This window comes from Leucoraja erinacea, chromosome 5, assembly GCF_028641065.1.
Source record: "Leucoraja erinacea ecotype New England chromosome 5, Leri_hhj_1, whole genome shotgun sequence".
Classification (NCBI taxonomy): Eukaryota; Metazoa; Chordata; class Chondrichthyes; order Rajiformes; family Rajidae; genus Leucoraja; species Leucoraja erinaceus.
In genome coordinates, this window is record NC_073381.1 from 46,266,206 (window position 1) to 46,286,411 (window position 20,206).

General features: G+C 42.3%; 1 protein-coding gene across 1 annotated transcript in view; it reads left to right on the forward strand.

Moving 5' to 3' along the window:
• ift172 (intraflagellar transport 172) overlaps nt 1–20,206 on the forward strand; it is a 144,172-nt gene that overhangs the window by 66,533 nt on the left and 57,433 nt on the right. The window contains exons 20-25 of the mRNA XM_055635509.1: nt 3,932–4,024; nt 8,692–8,769; nt 12,003–12,251; nt 14,544–14,622; nt 15,807–15,927; nt 16,095–16,239. Coding sequence (XP_055491484.1) covers nt 3,932–4,024; nt 8,692–8,769; nt 12,003–12,251; nt 14,544–14,622; nt 15,807–15,927; nt 16,095–16,239 — 765 coding nt within the window. The remainder of the gene's footprint in view (nt 1–3,931; nt 4,025–8,691; nt 8,770–12,002; nt 12,252–14,543; nt 14,623–15,806; nt 15,928–16,094; nt 16,240–20,206) is intronic.

A 20,206-nucleotide genomic window follows, 5' to 3' on the forward strand; every position in this document is an offset into this window, starting at 1 on the left:
ATCCCGCATACATTCTAAGAAATCCTCTTCCTCAGCACCCCTGCCAATTTGATTCACCCAATCTATATGTAGATTGAAGTCACCCATTATAACTGTTTTACCTTTGTTGCACGCAGTTCTAATTTCCTGTTTGATGCCATCCCGAACTCCACTACTACTGTTAGGTGGCCTGTGCACTACACCCACTAGCGTTTTCTGCCCCTTAGTGTTTCGCAGCTCTACTCATATCAATTCCACATCCTCCAAGCTAATGTCCTTCCTTTCCATTGCGTTAATCTCCTCTCTAACCAGCAACGCTATCCCACCTCCTTTTCCTTTCCAGGAAGGTGAGGAGACAGCAAGGGCTAACGGAATTGGGAGAATTCAATGTTCATGTCACTAGGATGCAGACTGCCGAAGCGGAACATGAGGTGCTGTTCCTCCAATTTCCGGTGGTGCTCACTCTGGCCATGGAGGAGGCCCAGGACAGAGAGGTCGGATACGGAATGGGAGGGGTAGTTGAAGTGCTGTGCCACCGGGAGGTCAGATTGGTTAAAGCGGACCGAGCGGAGGTGTTCGGCGAAACGATTGCCAAGCCCACGCTTGGTCTCACTGATGTCGATCAGCTGACATCTGGAGCAGCGGATGCAATAGATGAGGTTGGAGGAGAGGCAGGTGAACCTCTGTCGCACCTGGAACAACTGCTTGGGTCCTTGAATGGAGTCGAGGGGGGAGGTAAAACGGCAAGTGTAGCATCTCTTGCAGTTGCAAGTGAAAGTGCCCGGGGAGGGGGTGGTACGGGAGGGAAGGGAAGAATTGAGAAGGGAGTTACGGAGGGAGCGGTCTTTGTGGAAAGCAGACGGGGGGGGGGAGATGGGAAGATGTGGAGAGTGGTGGGGTCACGTTGGAGGTGGCGAAACTGACGGAGGACTATTTGTTGTATGTGACGGCTAGTGGGGTGAAAGATGAGGACAAGGGGGACTCTGCCCTTGTTGCGAGTGGGGGGATGGGGAGAGAGAGCAGTGTTACGGGGTATGGAAGAGGCCCTGGTGCGAGCCTCGTCTATAGTGGGGGAGGGGAACCCCCGTTCCCTGAAGAATGAGGACATTTTAGATGCCCTGGTGTGGAACACCTCATCCTGGGAGCAGATGCGGTGTGGACGGAGGAATTGGGAGTAGGGAGATGGAGTCCTTACAGGAAGAGATTTTATACATCAACAAATTAAAGTTAATTCAGGTCAAAGTGGAATTTGTAGGACGGATTTCATTTGTGGTCACTGGTCATACATCTGTTGTTATCTAGATAAGTGGTTTCTTCCCTGCTGCCAAAATATATACATGTGAATAATGACCGGAGTGCAGTGACGGGTCATACTCCAGAAACATATCATATTATGTGGGAAGGGTAAAATGGTGTATGAATGAAAATATTAATTTCAGTCTGCAGATGGTTCAATTGATGGTTTGTTTCCAGAGGCCCGGGCAAATTATGTCTTCTAGGTGGATTAGTTATGAACATAATGTTCACGTTTAAGCTAACAGGGAAAGCACTTTAGTAGCAAGATACATTTAATCAGTAAATGACCTACAATAGGCCATGGATTCTGGATCAATTAAATTTTCAAGATTGAGATCGACAGATTTCAGGGATGTCAAGGAATATGCAACTTTGGTGGTAAATGCCTTGAGGTATAAATCCAATTTATTGAAAAACAGAGCATGGACACATGGCTCATTTGCCTTTATATTTCACAATAAATACAGACGCTAAAATTAGAACTTCAATGGAATTTATATTTACACCAGCAGATGGCAGACTTTATTCATCATTGCTTTCGATTTATTCTAGCCCCAACAGCATTGAGACGTTTCCAGATTGGGAACAAAATAATTTTCAGTAAAATTGATTTGTTACTTTGGTTCAGGAGTGTTTTCAACTACAGAGCTGTCAGCTTCCTCAATGTCTGAATGAATAATTATTCTTCATTAATGGATGTCCAATTTATTTCTATTTGTGCTGTAAACTTATATATCGTTTTACTTATGATGTATATATTCAGAAAACGATTGCGTAATATAACTTTTTTTTTCCTTTGACTATTTGCTGGTGCACTCTTATGCCTCTGCACTTTTTTATTATTCTTTTCATTGCCCTGCACAAATTGCTTTTATCTTTCTCTTTGCCTTCCTAAGTATCCTTCTCCTGAAGTCAATCTTTTTCCAGCCTAGTTTTTCCCTCTACAGATTCTATCTCAGTTTACCATTCCCTGCTAGGCTAGTGTAAATCTTCCCCAGTTATTAGCAACCCTGAAAGTCCCACTCCCATCCAACATAGATATTGGAGCATTCCTGTTGTGAATCAAGCTATCTTGCTTAGTGATCCTACCGCCTCTGGAAATAGTCCCACACCTCAGGAATCTAAAGCTTTTATACTTAGACCATCTCTTTAGCCTTTTTCCCTTATTTCCGTACCTGTTAACATATAATCACAATACAGTAATCTTTGACATACTGAGATGCTGATCAGCTAATATTCCAAGCCACTGTGCATTCATCACAATTTTAAAAAGGTTGATGACGTGAAACATCCAGTTTTGTTGCCTGTTCTGTTGAGTACTAACGGCATTTTGAGGATGATCCTTTTTGACAAGGAGTACTGATATACTTAAGGCAATTTGAAAATACCGAAAGTAACAACATCCACAACCGAAACTGTAAGAAGATGACCTACGGAAGTTTCATAGTATGGATTAAGTAAGCCAGCAGCTTCCTTCATGCACCATTATTCTTCATGTTGGTTTCTTTGAATCTGTACTTGTTTTGGTGTTTCATTCATTTATTTGTTCTCTCAAGAAAGATTATTAGGTGGAATGTAGCTGTCATTGCTCAGCAATCATAAACTACGTTGCACAAAATGCTGGAGTAACTCAGCGGGACCAGGCAGCATCTCTTGATAGAAGGAATGGGTGACGTTTCGGGATTAGTCTGAATAAGAGTCATGACCCAAAACGTCACCCATTCCTTATATCCAGAGATGCTGCCTCCTGCTGAGTTACTCCAGCATTTTGTGTCTATCTTCGATTTAAACCAGCACCTGCAGTTACTTCCTATAATAAACTACTTGACACTGGGTTATACTATAAATAAGTATGAAGACCACTGATATATAGATAGGTGCATCCGACACACAAATTGTTTTAAAAACATGTAAAATCAGAGCCTGCCATGATATTCCTTTAAAATGTGAGAATCTTTGTGATCAATGCTTATTAAAGTCATGTGGTTCAAGGGGTTGTAAAGCCTGCTTCAGCTTCTCATGTTCTTGCACCTCTCTTGGAATTTCCATTTGACCACTTAACACTGCTGTTGGGTGCTGGGCTCAATTAATGGTGGGAATTTTGCAGTCCCTCTTTGCACAAATAAAACCAACTTGCAAAACCTTGAAGTTCATGATTATGTAGGCCAATGAAAGAAATAGCACATTGGTTCAACTCCTCCAGTATGACGCACATACAATTCCATTTTGGGAGATAACAAACAATCGAACAAATGGAGAATTAAGGACAATTTTAGTTATTTGGTTACAGATGTTTGTAAACTGGGTACAGCATAACTTGGAAAATGACTTTAATAATTCAGCTGTATTCTATGTTGGTATATTCAAGTACCTATTGAACATTAAAGTCAAAGAAACCAACAGAATTTCTGTCATTCCTTTTGTCCTTTCCACTATCACCTTCTGTAGAACCAAAACAAATGGTTTGATTTATAACATTTTCTAAAGATGAAAGATCAGCAACTTGAAATATTAACTCTGAATCCTAAGATGCTATCTGATCTGCTGACTATAGCTTTTTCTGCTTTGTTTCTACAAAATTGTATGGAAGATACTATTTAATTGTGTTTTTAATTATACAACAATAAAGCAGCAGAATTTTTTCTCTTTTTTCTAGGGGGGTGATGGGACAGACAACTACCTTGTTCGTGCACGATTGGCTATGTTGGAGAAAAACTACAAATTAGCAGAAAATTACTATCTGGAACAGGTACATGTACAAAATCATTAAATAATTCTAAACCATTAACACTGCAAAACTCCACTGTTGTACAACCACATCAATATTGAATATCAAGGGAATACACAATTTTAATGTTTTATTGTATCCTTTGCTCTTAACAATCATGTACTTGGTTATACAATTTTTATGTAAAGCCAAAACTTTCTCCATCGTCAGAGTAGGCAATTATTAATATTTCATTTGAAGATTAATAATTGATCCTATTACTAACTTTTCCGTGGAAAGCTTGATTTTTACTCTATCTTCTTAAACTTTACACAGAAGGTATTTTTCTATATACATACATATATCAATCTTTTGTTTATACATCTGATATCCTCTAAAATTCTCAACTGTTTCCTTATCACTGACAACCATAAAAATATTTTCCATTCATTTAACCATATAACAATTACAGCACGGAAACAGGCCATCTCGGCCCTACAAGTCCATGCCGAACAAATGTTTTTCCCCTTAGTCCCACCTGCCTGCACTCATACCATAACCCTCCATTCCCTTCTCATCCATATGCCTATCCAATTTATTTTTAAATGATACCAATGAACCTGCCTCCACCACTTCCACTGGGAGCTCATTCCACACCGCTACCAATCTCTGCGTAAAGAAGTTCCCCCTCATGTTACCCCTAAACTTCTGTCCCTTAATTCTGAAGTCATGTCCTCTTGTTTGAATCTTCCCTATTCTCAAAGGGAAAAGCTTGTCCACATCAACTCTGTAATTTACTTCTAACTACTGTAACTTGCATTTAATAAAACTTCCTCTTTATTTATAAATATGATAAAAAAGGTGAACTAAAATGACAATTTTAGTTGTTACTAGACCAAGTGGGTATAAGCATATGAAAAGATAAAATATTGAGGGAGTTGCTTCAAAGATGGATAAATCACCACGCCTGGATGAAATATATCCAGTCTACTTAAAAAAGCAAGTGAGAACATCTACAGTGGATTTGTTTAACAATATTCAATCTTCCCTGGTTACAGGAAGGTGATGTCAAAAAAAAAGTAAAAACACATGGGACCCAAAGGAGAATGTAAAATTGGATCTGTAATTGGGTCAATAGCAAGCAGCAACGATTGATTTTTTTGTGATTGGAGGGCCATTATCATATAATTTCACAGGGCTCCGAATTCTTTTAATCATACATTAATAATTTAATATGAAATGTAGGGAGCATTAAAATTAGTTAGCAATTGGTTTAGTGTTTGACAATGATAAGAAAACCTTTAGATTGCAGGAAGCTGTGGCAATATTGTAAATTGTAAATGAGAATAAACAATTTGCTAATGTTACTTTTAATCCCTTTGTAGCGGACATGGAGCTGTCCATTAAAGAACGAGGCAGGACACAAAGTTTGTCCTACTAGACTCCTAACTCCACTAACCCCATGCGCGCGATTAACACCTTAAATACTCCCCAGGGGCACCCGTGACCACACAGTGGCCACTACCTCTCGTCACCGGGACACGTGACCCCCCCCCCCCCCCCCAGAGCTGAAGGTTATGGTGGGGTACACCCCCCCCCCCCCCAGAACCGGAGACACAAAAATGGACGGGCAGCCGAATGAGGCGGCCAGACCTTGTATATACGTCCCCACGCAAAGGTTTTTTTCCCGTAAGGACAAATTAGGTGGGACCCAAGACGGCGGACACCCTTGACGGCGAGGCTGGGCCACCTGGACTGGCTCGCTCAGGTCCAAATGGGCCGGCTTCAGGCGAGTCACTGACACGGTCTCCTGCCGACCCCCCATGTCCAATACAAAGGTCGTGGGCCCGTGCCGTAGCACCCGAAAAGGACCTTCATAAGGGCGCTGTTAGAGCGACCTGTGGGCGTCGTGGCGGAGGAAGACATATTGACTGTCCGCAAGAGCTGTGAGATGGAACGACACCATGGTGAGACGTTGGGACAGGAGACAGGGCACCAACCTTCCCGCAGACAGACCAACATGGATGACGGCGACTCCTGGGGGCCGCCAACGATTGGGATCAACTCCCCGGGCACGGGTAGTGGAATGCCGTAAACTAACCCGGCCGATGAAGCTTGCAAGTCCTCCTTAGGGGCGGTGCGGATCCCTAGCAGGACCCACGGCAACTAGTCCATCCAACCAGGACCGGCGAGGCGAGTCCTCAAAGCGTCCTTAAGCCAGCGGTGGAAACGTTTCACCAACCCATTTGACTGAGGGTGATAGACCGTCGAGTGGTAAAGCTGAGTCCTCAACAGGCGAGCCATTGCAGACCACAGCTGCGAAGAGACTTGGGCACCCCGGTCGGACGAGATATCCAGCGGTACCCTGAAACGGGCAACCCAATAGGCCACCAGGGCACGCGCACAGGACATGGCTTAGGTGTCGACAAGCGGGATGGTCTCCGGCCACCGAGTGAAACAGTCCACCACCGTAAGCAAATATGAAATGCCACGGGACGGAGGCAGCGGTCCCACGATATCCACATGGACGTGGTCGAAATGCCGGCGAGGCGCAGCAAAATCTTGAACTGGCGCCCGGACATACCGCTGAACCTTCAATGTTTGACAGGGAATGCAAGTCTGGGTCCAATGACCGACCTGCTTCCACAACCCGTGCCAGACGAATTTTGCAGCCACCAACGGCAACGTCGCCTCATGGGTGGGCCAAACCATGAATGGTGTCGAAAATCCGACGACTCCAGGCCGCCAGAACAATAGGCCGCGGCTGCCCCGTGGAGACGTCACACACGACGGTGATGCCGACGGAACCCAAAGGCACGTCCTCGAGCACCAGTCCTGTGATGGCAGTTTGGTACGCCCTCATCTCCTTGTCCACCAGCTGCGCCACCAATTCCCAGGGCCACGTCGAGAACGGCCACAACAGCCAAGCGGTTCAAGGCGTCCGCAACCAGATTACTTTTTCTGGCGATGTGGTGGATGTCCGTCGTGGACTCGGAGATATGTGAGGTGGCGCTGCTGCCGAGCGGACCAAGGGTCGGCAACCTTGGCGAAGGTGAGGGGCTTATGGTCAGTAAATGCAACAAACTCCCGGCCCTCCAGGAAATAACGGAAATGCCTAACCGGTAAAGTGAGCAGCACCCGGTCGAACGTGCTGTATTTATGCTCCGCCGGCTGAGTTGGCGGCGAAAGTGCTGTATTTATGCTCCGCCGGGATGAGTTGGCGGCTGAAAAAGATGAGAGGTCACCAGTAGCGTCAACAAACTGTTCCAACACACCACCAACCGGCGAATGACCTGCACCCTGCCTGGTAGAGGCACTGCACCGTGCTGCGTCACACGATGGCCCAGGAAGTCAATGGACTGAAGGCCGAACTGGCACTTATGCGGATTTATTACCAACCCAAATTCATTCAGGCACTGGCACAACAACCGAAGGTGGGCGCAATGTTCCTGCCGCGAACGACTCACCACCAAATAAATGAAGACAAATCGAGCCCCCACCCCACAGTCCATCAGGCATTGGAATGCCTTTGTGGCGTTCTTAAGGCCGAAGGGCATATGCACAAATTCGAAGAGCCCGAAGGGGGTGATGATAGCGGTCTTGGGCACATCCTCCATTCGCACAGGGATCTGATTGTTACCCCTGACCAGGTCGATTTTGGAGAAGATTTTAGCTCCAGCCAGATGGGCAGTAAAGTCCTGAATGTGTGGCATGGGGTACCAGTCTGCAATTGTGGCGTCATTCAGGCGGCGGTAGTCACCACAAGGCCTACAGTCGCCAGAGACCTTGGGCGCCATGTGCAAAGGGGAAGCCCATGGGCTGTTTGAGCGTCGAACAATTCCCATTGCTTCCATCTTTTGAAACTCCGCCTTCGCAGGCCGGAATTTGTCAGGGGCCAGTCTGCGGGTGCGGGCGTGAAGCGGTGGTCCCGAACTGAGAATGTGATGCTGGACCCCATGCTTCGGGTTGATCAAGAGATTGCGCCCGGAGAAAATCTGCGCCCAACAATGGGACTTTGCACAACAAGATTGCTAACTAATCCTTCCTCATTGCACAATACCCAGTCTAGTATGGCCTGCCCTCTAATTGGTTCCTCTACATATTGGTTTAGAAAACCATCCTGTATACACTCCAGGAAATCCTCTGCCTTAGTGTTGTTGCCAATTTGGTTAACCCATGATAACTGCTGTAACTTTGCAACACGCATCCCTAATTTCATGTTTGATGCTATCCCCAACCTCACTACTACTGCTTGGTGGTCTGTACACAACTGCAACGTGTTTTCTGCCCTTTGCTATTTCGCAGTTCTATCCTTGCAGAGTTAAAAGCATCCAAGCTAATGTCACTCCTTACCATTGCATTAAATGACTGCTATGTAGGATTAGTGTTATTGGGTGGTGCTATATGTATCTATCTCTAGGAAAGGTGTAAACTCACTGATGCAGAGGATATTTATAAGGATGTTTCTCTTATTTGATAATTTTTGAAATGAGTAAATAATGGTAGGCTGGTGTTGTTTTCTTTGGAATAGGAAAGGTTGAGGTGAGACTTAATGAGATCAGGTTATTTGTAATGTAATTGCTTAAATCTAACAAGTGACATTATTGCTTGTAAAGTAACACTGTATATTGTATGTTATCACTGGATATTGATGTATTCTTTGTCTTTGGGTGTTGGCAATTTAGAATATTATTTCAATATCATTTTAGAATGCTGTTGATAAAGCCATGGATATGTACCAGGAGCTACACATGTGGGACGAATGCATTAACGTTGCGGAAGCCAAGGTAAAATATTTTTTTTAATTGGGACTAACACTGTCAGTAATAAAGTACTGGACGAGGATTGGCTGCATATTTATCTTTTAGGAAATAAGGGTAAAAGGAGTAAAACGTTTTTTGTGCTTAACATGATAAATGGAGTAGGTATTCATAGATCGCTGAAGAAATAAAGACATACAGAAAAAATGGTTAGAATGTCGCATAAACTACTTTTCTTTTTTGGCTTAGGCATAGAACATAAGTGCAAGAAGGTTATGCTAGTACTGTATGAATATAGGTGTAGTAAGTTCAATTCCCCAAATCGTAGGAAGGATGTAATAGTACTAGAGGGAGTACAAGAGAGAATTACAGAAGAGTGAACATTCTGCATTTTTAAAGTGAAAGGAGGTAAGTACTTCAAGAACCAGGATATACAGAGGTTCAGGCTGAGAGTTGGGAAGTAACATTACCTCAAGTAGCTTTCATTTTGGCCAACGTGATTTATTTCTATCAATAAATTCCATTATTTGTATGACTATAATTTTATTTACAAAATACAAGTATGGAATGAAACATGGCAATCTACCTGTCTGTAACAAAATATGTTGCTACTGTAACTAAATTTAACAAAAAAAAAGTAAAAAATAAAAAATTAAAGGTAGACACAAAATGCTGGAGTAACTCAGCGTGACCCTTCCTTAGACTGAAGATGGGTCTCGACCATAAACGTCACCCATTCCTTCTCTCCAGAGATGCTGCCTGTCCCGCTGAGTTACTCCAGCATTTTGTGTCTACCTTTGATTTAAACCAGCATCTGCAGTTCTTTCTTACATGTTAAAACTTATTTTCTGAGATGAGGATTGTAATTTTTATCATGGAGAAAATAATATGGCAACTTTTTCCAACTTTAGATGTCGTCTTTTAAAAGCTGATGGTCATAAAAACCATAGAAATTCTATGGAAATGTAATTTGTTACGATCAAATATTAGCTGTCAAGAGGATTCTCCATGACAAAACTATTTTGGTAAAAAAAAAAGACACATGGCTAGTTCTCATTCTTGGAACTCACAAAGTTTTAATTTACAAAAAGCTCTGATTTTTAAAACATTCAAAAACACAAATATGTAATATGTAAATAGGTTATAATTTTTACAAACTATTCAGCTAATTTGTAACACAAATACATACCAGGGTAATACCTCCGTTACATCGAAACCTAGGTTGACTTCATCCACTTCACCAAAATCCGGCACTGAAATACACCTGGACCATTTCCGACACTTCCCTACCATTCCTTGACCTCACTATCTCCATTGCAAAGACTTCTTTATAAACCCACTGACTCCCATGGCTATCTGGACTACACTTCTTCCCATGCTTCCTGTAAAACTCCATCCCCTACTCCCAATTCATCCGTTACGCCGCATCTGCTCCACGGAAAGGACATCTGAAATGTTAACTATTCAGGGAACGGGGGTTCCCCTCCTCCACCATAAATGAGGCTCGCACCAGGGTCTAAAAAACTGCTCTCTGTCTCCCCATTAAAAAGTCCCCCTAGTCCTCACCTTTCAAAACCAACGTGACCCCACTACTCGCCACATCTTCCCATCTCCCCCCATATCTGCCTTCCGCAAAGACCGCTCCCTCCATAACTCCCTTGTCAATTCTTCCCTTCCCTCTCGGTCCACCCCCTCCCCGGGCACTTTCCCTTGCAACCGCAAGAGATGCAACACTTGTCCCTTTACCTCCCCCCTCGCCTCCGTTCCGGGACCCAAGCAATCGTTCCAGGTGCGACAGAGGTTTACCTGCATCTCCTCCAACCTCATCTATTGCGTCCGCTGCTCTAGATGTCAGCAGATCTATATCGGTGAGACCAAGCGGAGGTTGGGCGATCGTTTCGCCGAACACCTCCGCTCGGTCCGCAATAACCAAGCTGACCTCCCGGTTGCTCAGCACTTCAACTCCCCCTCCCACTCCGCCTCCGACCTCTCTGTCCTGGGTCTCCTCCATGGCCACAGCGAGCAGCTTTTTCATATCTACAAAACAGCTGAAACGCTCACAGTCCTTGCTGTCTCCTCCCCTTCCTCAGCTCCCCTGCTGTCTCCTCCCACCCTCCAGCCTTCTGGCTACTCCTCCTTTTCCCTTTCTTGTCCCCACCCACCCCCCCCCCGATCAGTCTGAAGAAGGGTTTCGGCCCGAAACGTTGCCTATTTCCTTCGTCCATAGATGCTGCTGCACCCGCTGAGTCTCCAGCTTTTCTGTGTAAATAAAAATACTTAACCTGGTTAATTAATTTTATTTAGAAAGACTTTAAAAAGGACACCAAAAACTGTTCAAGACATTAAATATTTAAAAAAAACCATTAGAAATTTTGAAACCAATTTGGAAATATTTAATAGAGAATCTTTAAACCCACAAGTCTTTTTAAATAATCAAGATTACCAGAAACGCTCACAACTATTCTTTTCCATTAAAATCATTGGAGTGCAACCCTTTTCCAGCTTTGGAGTGCAGCCTGCTAACTAACAGAAAGCTGACAGCAACTAATAAATTGTGACCTTTCAGAGGTTTATAAACTCACGAGGGTCTAAGATAAGATGAATAGCTACAGTCTTTTCCCCAGAGTAGGGGAGTCAAGAATTAGAGGACACTGGTTTAAGATACGAGGGGAAAGATTTAAAAGGGATCTGAGGGTGTTGTGCGTATTGAATGAACTGCCAGAAGAAGTGGTAGAATTGGTATCAATTACGGCATTTAAAAGATACTTGGACAGGGACATGGATAGGAAAAGTTTGGAGTGGTATGGGCCAGGCAAAGTGGGAAAAACACGTTTTGGCAATTTAGGCGGCATGGATGCTTTGGGTTGAAGGGCCTGTTTCTATGCTCCATGACTGTATCATCTGGGCTCAAAACCTTTTTCTTTAAAGTATATTTCATTAAGTAGATAATAGAATCAAATTTTAAACTGTGCCTCCCCTGTCTCAATTGCAAGTATCAACAAGTTACAACTAAGGAAATATTGGAAGGTTTTAAATGAAAATGTAACCGCTGCATTGGTTACTCTTAATCTATTGTGATCTTGAGGTACAATTATAGTCTTGTCAACAAAAACATAGCAACCTAATGTTAGGATTAAAGATAATGTTTTGGTTATGATATTTTTTCACACAAAGGAGTGTACGTAATATCTCCATTTCTAATCTTCATTGGGCAGAGCAACCTTGTATAGTATTAACTACTGTTCTGCTTATTCCTTCAGGGTCACCCAGAATTGGATAGTCTTAGACGTAATTATTATCAATGGCTGATGGAGACAAATCAGGATGAAAAAGCAGGAGAAGTGAAGGAAAATGAAGGAGATTACACTGGCGCTGTCAATCTCTATCTGAAAGCTGGCCTCCCTGCAAAGGCTGCCCGTTTAGTATTAAGTCGGAATGAACTTTTAGCAAACAATGATGTTTTGAATCGAATTGCTGCTGCCCTGATTAAAGGGGATTTTTATGAAAGGGTTGGTATTAATAATGTCAATACTTCTTAAGCAGTTGTACTTACAGACATCAGTTTTATACTGATCAATTTTACTTATCAGTTGCTGATAATTAAATAAGATTTAAATTATTTTAAAGCCAAATTGAGGACATTTTATGTTTGATTACTAAAATCTTATTGAACAAAGCAAACTACTTTCAGCAGTTCTTTTGTTTAATGTCCTTGTCAATCTCAATATTCATTTTGATTTACTTTGTGAGCTCTTTTTGATTCCAGTCATACTTGTGTAATGAAGGCATGTTACAGGAAGGGAAAGAAAATAGGATTCTATATACTGGTTCTTTATAATTGAAATTCAAGTCAAGAGTGTTTTATTGTCATATGTCCTGGATGGGACAATGAAATTCTTACTTGCTGCAGCACAACGGAATATGTGAATATATAAACATAGTACATAACGGGGGAAGAGAAAAAAAGAAAAAGTTCAATAAATAACAAATATACTCCAATAATAATATAGTATTTTGCAGTTCAGAGCTCAGAGCTTATTCGTTGTTGTGTTTAATAGCCTGATGGCTGTAGGGAAGAAGCTGTTCCTGAACCTGGACTTTACAGTTTTCTGGCTCCTGTACCTTCTTCCTGATGGCAATGGTGAAATGAGTGTGTGGCCAGGATGGTGTGGGTCTTTGATGATTTTGGCTACCTTTTTGAGGCAGCGACTACGATAGATCCCTTCGACGGTGGGGAGGTCAAAGCCGGTGATGGACTGGGCAGTGGTCACAACTTTTTGTAGTCTTTTTCACTCCTGGACGTTCAAGTTGTCGAACCACGCCACGATGCAACGAGTCAGATTGCTCTCTACCGTGCACGTGTAGAAGTTTAGGAGAATCCTCTTCGACGTGCCGAATCTCCGTAATCTTCTCAGGAAGTAGAGTTGCTGATGTGCCTTCTTTACAATTGCATCGGTGTGCTGGGTCCATGAAACGTCTTCAGAAATAGGCTTGCCCAGGAATTTGAGGTTTTTGACCCTCTCCACCATCGTCCCATTGATGTGAACAGGATTGTGGGTCTTCCTTCCCCTAGCAAAGTCCACAATCAGTTCCTTGGTGTTGTGCTGGCACCATTTGATCAGTCGGTCAATCTCACTTTTATACTTTGACTTGGCCCCATCTGTGATTCTTCCAACAACAGTGGTTCCATCGGCGTACTTGATGATGGAGTTCGCATCATAACTGGCTACACAGTCATGTGTATAGAGTGAATAAAGCAGGGGGTTGAGCACACAGCCTTGAGGTGCTCCCGTACTAATTGTTACTGAGGATGAAGTGTTTCCGCCAATTCAAACAGATTGTGGTCTGTGGATGAGGAAGTCGAGGATCCTATTGCAGAGGGATGCGCAGATGTTTAAACTTTCCCAGTGTTTAAACTTTTCGACAATAAATTTCTGATAATCCGGTATCTGTCAATCTTTAAATCATGATGATTCGGCATCTGACCCCGTTCTCACACCAATTGTTCTTCCATCTTTCAGAAACCCCAATTCTCATACTTCATTCTGACTTGCAAGGGCCCCAATCTCTGTGCTTTCTTTTATTCACTGGGCCCACAGTTCCTGCATCCCCTTCTGCCTTACCAGGGCCTCATTCCTGTTCTTATGTTTGAATGTCCAGCACCTTTCTTCCCACTCTGATCAATTCTCACAATTGGGCCTGGGTTCCTATGCTCCCACTCAACTCACTGGAATTCCATTTATCAGGCACTCTTTGAACGACCAGCGTCATGTTTCTTGATCAGCCTATAAACTTAAATTGGTAAATTATAATAAAATGTAAAATCTAAAAAAAGAATTAAAAATGTATTTAATGTATTAATATGAATATGGTGGTCTAGAAGATCTCATCTGGCACCCCCAATGTTATGAGAGCAGCAGAGTATTGCAGTTTTACTGAATTCTTGCCTTGGTGAAAATTGAACTGGATTTAGTCACTCGGCACAGCCAACGTGATGATAGCTGGAAAACAACTGGAGGGATTTATCCGTTTAGTTACTAATTTCATGTGAAGAAAGGAATAGCCTTGAAATAGATTAATGGAGGACTATTATACATTTTTTTTTTTTGGAAGTGGAAAATATGATAGTATGCAGATTGCATTGGAACAATAGTGTTGAGCAATATGGAGGTTATCCAGGTATTACCAACGTTCATTGATTTTGATTTATTTTTTATTCGCATTCGTTGTATATTATTACACAAATTAATCACAAAGTTCAATAAACAAAGATTTATTTTTGCACTTGAATTTCTTTCCAGGCTGGAGATCTCTATGAAAAAGTCGGGAATTACCAAAGAGCATTGGATTGTTATCGGAAGGGAAGTGCCTTTAGGAAAGGTATGTGGGAAATTAATGTAGGGATAAGTACTTTGTGATGTAAAATGAATTATTGTCGAAGGTTGGAAGACAAATTAAATGGGATTCAGTGCATGTTGCAAAAGATTGGCTTAGATCTAATGTTTAATTATTTGAGATAATTTACTTAATTATTAAATGGTCTCTACTATAATTCTATGAGTGCATCACTACTGTCACTATTTATCATTACTGCAATTGCATCAGTAGTGAGCCTTTGCAGCTGGCAAAGTTAGGGTGTGGTTTTCTGCTGGTTGTGAAAGTTTTCAAGCATGATTTGGGTGGTTAGAGCTTCCTCGGGATGATGTTGGAAGCCTTGCATTCCTCAGGCCACCATGGGTGTCGGGAACACTTCAGGCCATTAATGTAGGCCTTCCATATTGGAACCAAAGAAGTATGGTTGTTGAAAGATTATCCCAACTGATCTCGTGGGCCTGGATCAGTACGATCTAGACAGTTAATTAATTTTACAGGTTGCACGTGTCTATGATATTAACCATTAAGGTAACATTGGGGTATCAATTTGCATAGAATTTTTATACAAGTTTTGTCATATTCTCTGAATCTATTGCCATCACCTGTGTATCCCCCTCTTTTCTGTCAGGTATTTGTCACTCCCCTTAGGTTCTTCTGTGCTGTTAGTCTTCTCCTCAAAACCTGCTGTTACCTTAGTATCTGAAAGCTGTTGATGTACAAACTCAAAACGGTGAAATTATTTATGACAAAAGGAAGCAAGCAGTCTGAATTGTAAAGTTCTGCCCAAAATAATTTGAGTACAACTAATATTTTGTATGATGGTCATTAATTTGTGACAGAGTGCAAAATTAGAAAAATGGCTCCAAAATTGTTAGAGAAATTGTATGAATTAATTATGAAAAATACTTAAATATATGGATTTTAATGTTTTATTATTGAAAGTTATTACTTGTGGTTGAAATAACAATTTTTGGAACCTTGTTATTTCACTTCATGAAGAAAAATATTGCAGATCAAAAACTAAAATAGACATCAAAGTTCGGACGGAAAGCCATCAAAGAATATACCTTGTTTCTTTTCCCACTGATTTAATGAGTATTTCCAATATATTTGTATTCTTATTTTGTTCATTTTATGGTCAGTTTGTGCTATTACTTTGCCCAAAGTATTCTTTTTAATCTATATTTCAGCGGTGGAATTGTCCAGAACTGTTTATCCGTCAGAGGTTGTGAAATTAGAAGAAGTCTGGGGAGACTATCTTGTACAACAGAAACAGTTGGATGCTGCAATAAATCATTTTATTGAAGCTGGGTAAGTTCAGCTAAATAAACCAAAAGGAGGCCTTCAGCCAGTTACAATTAATAAGCCTTATGATTCAAGTGTCGAAATTTGTATCTGCAATGAAACTTATTAAATTATATGTTGATTTACTTTGTGAATTATATTTAAATTTTGATTTGTTAATAATTTGTTTCCAGTTGTTCTGTAAAGGCAATTGAAGCAAGTATCGGAGCACGGCAGTGGAAAAAAGCAGTCCATATTCTGGAGCTTCAAGATGACAAAGCAACTTACAAATATTATCATAAAATAGCTCAGCACTATGCCTCCATTCAAGAATATGAGGTCAGGAACTCACCATATGTGTGATTTTCTTCATTTAACCTGTATTGTCACATTAGAATTTTTTAATTTATAATTATTCATACTAGTTAATTCATACTTTCACTTTCACTGAATTAGTGAGGTTTTATTTGTTTATTGTTTCTCTGTGATTTTTTCATTTGCGTTCATTGTGCGATAGCTTTATGATGTTGGTCAAATGGTCATGTCCCAATTAAAGCAACTTGATTCGTATTCTTCAGTTATATGGATACTGAATCAGGCACGTGCCGTGAGTAATTACTCAGGGTAGGCAGTCAGTCGGCTTTTTAAAAAGTCTTAAACCGCGCATGCGCAGATTGTTCTGCTCTCCGTAAAAATTAAAAATTAAAATAAAGAAAGGAACAATTCAATTTGCCCAAGGCTTCCAAATCTCCTGCATTCTGAATTACTGAGATGGGTGGGAGGTGGAGGGTGACGGCAGGTGGAGAGATGGAGGGGAAAATGGGAGCACACTGGGATGTTGAATCAGTTGTGATCTTATTGAATGACAATACTAGTTCAAGGGACCAATTGGGGGGAGAGTTCTTTTCACAGCATGTGGGGAGCCTAGCCAGGGTTAAAGTTGCAGGGAGGGCAGGAGCGTGGAGGTCGGGGATCATGCCAGTAACCCACTCACTCACCGCTACCGCGGCGCTCCGGGTGCGGAGCCACCACATTGTGGCCAGGACAGGACGGGAAGTAGCTCGGGCGGCTGCGAGTGACCGCCGGGACCTCAGCACTTTCCGCCAGCCAGCTCACCTCTGGCAGTGCTCTCTGTCTGAACAGTGTGGGGACCAGCTCAAGAGCAAAGATGATAGAGCGTAGTGGAAAGGCAGAATTTCAGCTGCCCTGGTCGTGAAGCCTTGAAGCAACGTTGACGGCACATGGGCTGCACAGAATTTTACCTATTACATGTACTGCGCATGAAAGGCACGGAGAATTATGCCTACCTAAGTAGGCATAATTCTCCCATGCCTTTACTATTTTTATTTAATAATTATCATATTATAATTTTAGTCAGGGTAGGCAAATACAACTAATCCCACTGCATGACTCTCCCCTGGTGAAAATAAAGAAAATGTGTCATCAAAATATGAAAAGGAGGAAAGGTTTGCTTTTATATCTGTGTCCTTCAAAGTCCAGGATGCGCTGAATGCCCAGCAACCAAGTGCATAACAAGTACTCATTAATTATTGTCAAGTCATTGATTGAAAAAGAAATGGAGCAAATTAATCATTTAAAATGCTCTTTTCTTAAAGGTAGGTCTGTCTCAAGACCCTTTGCGTTTATTTGCAGGAATAAGTTAATAAGAGCTTATACCACATTGATTCAGAATATGGGCAAATCACAAATCTTACAGCATGCACCGGATTCCCCTATTGATTTAAATAACCAATCCATTGAAAAAATAGATTGAAGGCTTTTCCAAAATACACTAAAATGAAGTGGAACATGAGGGAAATGGGAAAAGTGGGAAATTAAGTGTATTTCGTTTTATTTTCCTTGACTATTTTATCCAACTAAAAGATGTTTCTAGCTGATTCAATGATACACTACATCGGCTGTTAATTAATATTTAAATGGAGAACATGCTCCTTGTTTGTTTGACTTTGATACTTTTAATCAAGTTTTCCTTAGCATGTCGTAAACTTAGCTGTATCCTATGCTACATGCAAATTATTTTACTTATTGTACATTTATAAAAAGACACATAGGATTGTATCGCATAGCACGAAGCATGAATTGGCAAACTCTATTTCAGCAACAATACATTAGTATCTGTCACATGATTCCATTTACTTTAAGGAAAAAATGCACATTTTCTCTGGAGTACAGACCTCATAAGAGGACAGACAATCAGTTCAGCCCAGGTTCCTGTGAATGGAGCTGTAAAAAAATAGAATAGAATAGAATGCAATTTATTGTCATTCGAACCTAGGTTTGAACGAAATATCATTTCTACAGTTTTTTTTACATTACAAAACAATCCAAGACCCACACTTAACACAGTTTACATAAACATCCATCACAGTGAGTCTCCAACATCTCCTCACTGTGATGGAAGGCAAAGTCTTTATCTCTTCCCTTTGTTCCTTCTCCCGTGGTCCAGCAGTCCAACTGCAGTGTCGAGGCGAACTGGGGCTCTGATGTTAAAGTCCCCGGCGGGCGATGGTAAGTCCTGAGGCCGTTTAAGCCACGCCGGGCGATGTTAGGCCCCGGCTCCATGTCCTTAAACCCGCGATTCCAACGGGAGAAGTCGCCGTTGCGGAGCTCGGAAAAGCAGTCTCCCACCAGGGACCTGCGAGCTCCCGATGTTCCTGTCCACCGGGTCTGCGGCCGGTGCCTCCAAACTCCAAAGTCGGGTCGCAGCCGCGCGCCACCACAGCTCTTCCCGCTCCGAAGTTGGCCAGCTCCGCGATGACAGTTCCGCAGGCTCTGCAACTGGAGCCCCCAGGTTAATCCCGGCCGGAGGTCGCCGCCGGCTCCACGATGTTAGGCCCAACGACATCCGAGACCCGACAGGGAATAGTCCCCACCACCCCCCACATATACACAGCTAAAAAAATAATAAAAACTAACTCAAAGACATACATTTAACAAGACAAAAATAAAAAATGACAGACAACTGTAGTCGAATGCTTGCACATTTGTAATATTTAAGGAACAACATGCACATTGTGGCTGGACTTTCAAAAAGCCTTTGACAAGGTCCCGCACAAGAGAATAGTGTGCAAAATTAGAGCACATGGTATTGGGGGTAGGGTATTGACATGGATAGAGAACTGGTTGGCAGACAGGAAGCAAAGAGTATGACTTAATAGGTCCTTTTCAGAATGGCAGGCAGTGACTGGGACCCCAATTATTTACAATATATATTAATGATTTAGATGAGGGAATTAAATGTAACATCTCCAAGTTTGCGGATGACACAAAGCTGGGTGGCAGTGTGACCTGCGATGAGGATGCTATGAGGCTGCAGGGTGACTTGGATAGGTTGGGTGAGTGGGCAGATGCATGCCAGATGCAGTATAATGTGGATAAATGTGAGGTTATCCACTTTGGTGGCAAGAACAGGAAGGCAGATTATTATCTAAATGGTGCCAAATTAGGAAAAGGGGTGGTGCAACGACACCTGGTTGTGCTTGTACATCAGTCATTGAAAGTAAGCATGCAGGTATAGCAGGCAGTGAAGAAAGCTAGTGGCATGTTGGCCTTAATTGCGGGAAGACTTGAGTTTACATAGAAACATACATAGTAAATAGGTGCAGGAGTAGGCCATTCAGCCCTTCGAGCCTGCACTGCCATTCAATATGATCATGGCTGATCGTCCAAATCAATATCCCATACCTGCCTTCTCTCCATACCCCCTGAACCCTTTAGCCACAAGGGCCACATCTAACTCCCTCTTAAATCTAGCCAATGAACTGGCCTCAACTACCTTCTGTGGCAGAGTTTAGGAGCAAGGAGTTCCCACTGCAGTTGTACAGGGCCGTGGTGAGAACACACCTGGAGTATTGTGTGCAATTTTGGTCTCGTAATTTGAGGAAGGACATTATTGCTGTTGAGGGAGTACAGCCTAGGTTCACCAGGTTAATTCCCGGGATGGCGGGACTGACATATGATGAACTTGTATTCACTGGAATTTAGGAGGATGAGAGGAAATCTTAATGAAACATACAAAATTCTTAAAGGATTGGACAGGTTAGATGCAGGAAAAATGTTCCAAATGTTGGGGGAAGTCCAGAACCAGGGGTCACAGTTTAAGAATAAGGGATAGGCCATTTAGGACTGAGATGAGGAATAACTTCTTCACCCAGAGACTTGTGAATCTGTGGAATTCTCTGTCACAGAAGGCAGTGGAGTCCAATTCACTGGAAGCTTTCAAGAGGGAGTTAGATTTAGCTCTTAGGGCTAAAGGAATCGAGGGATATGGGGAAAAAGCAGGAAC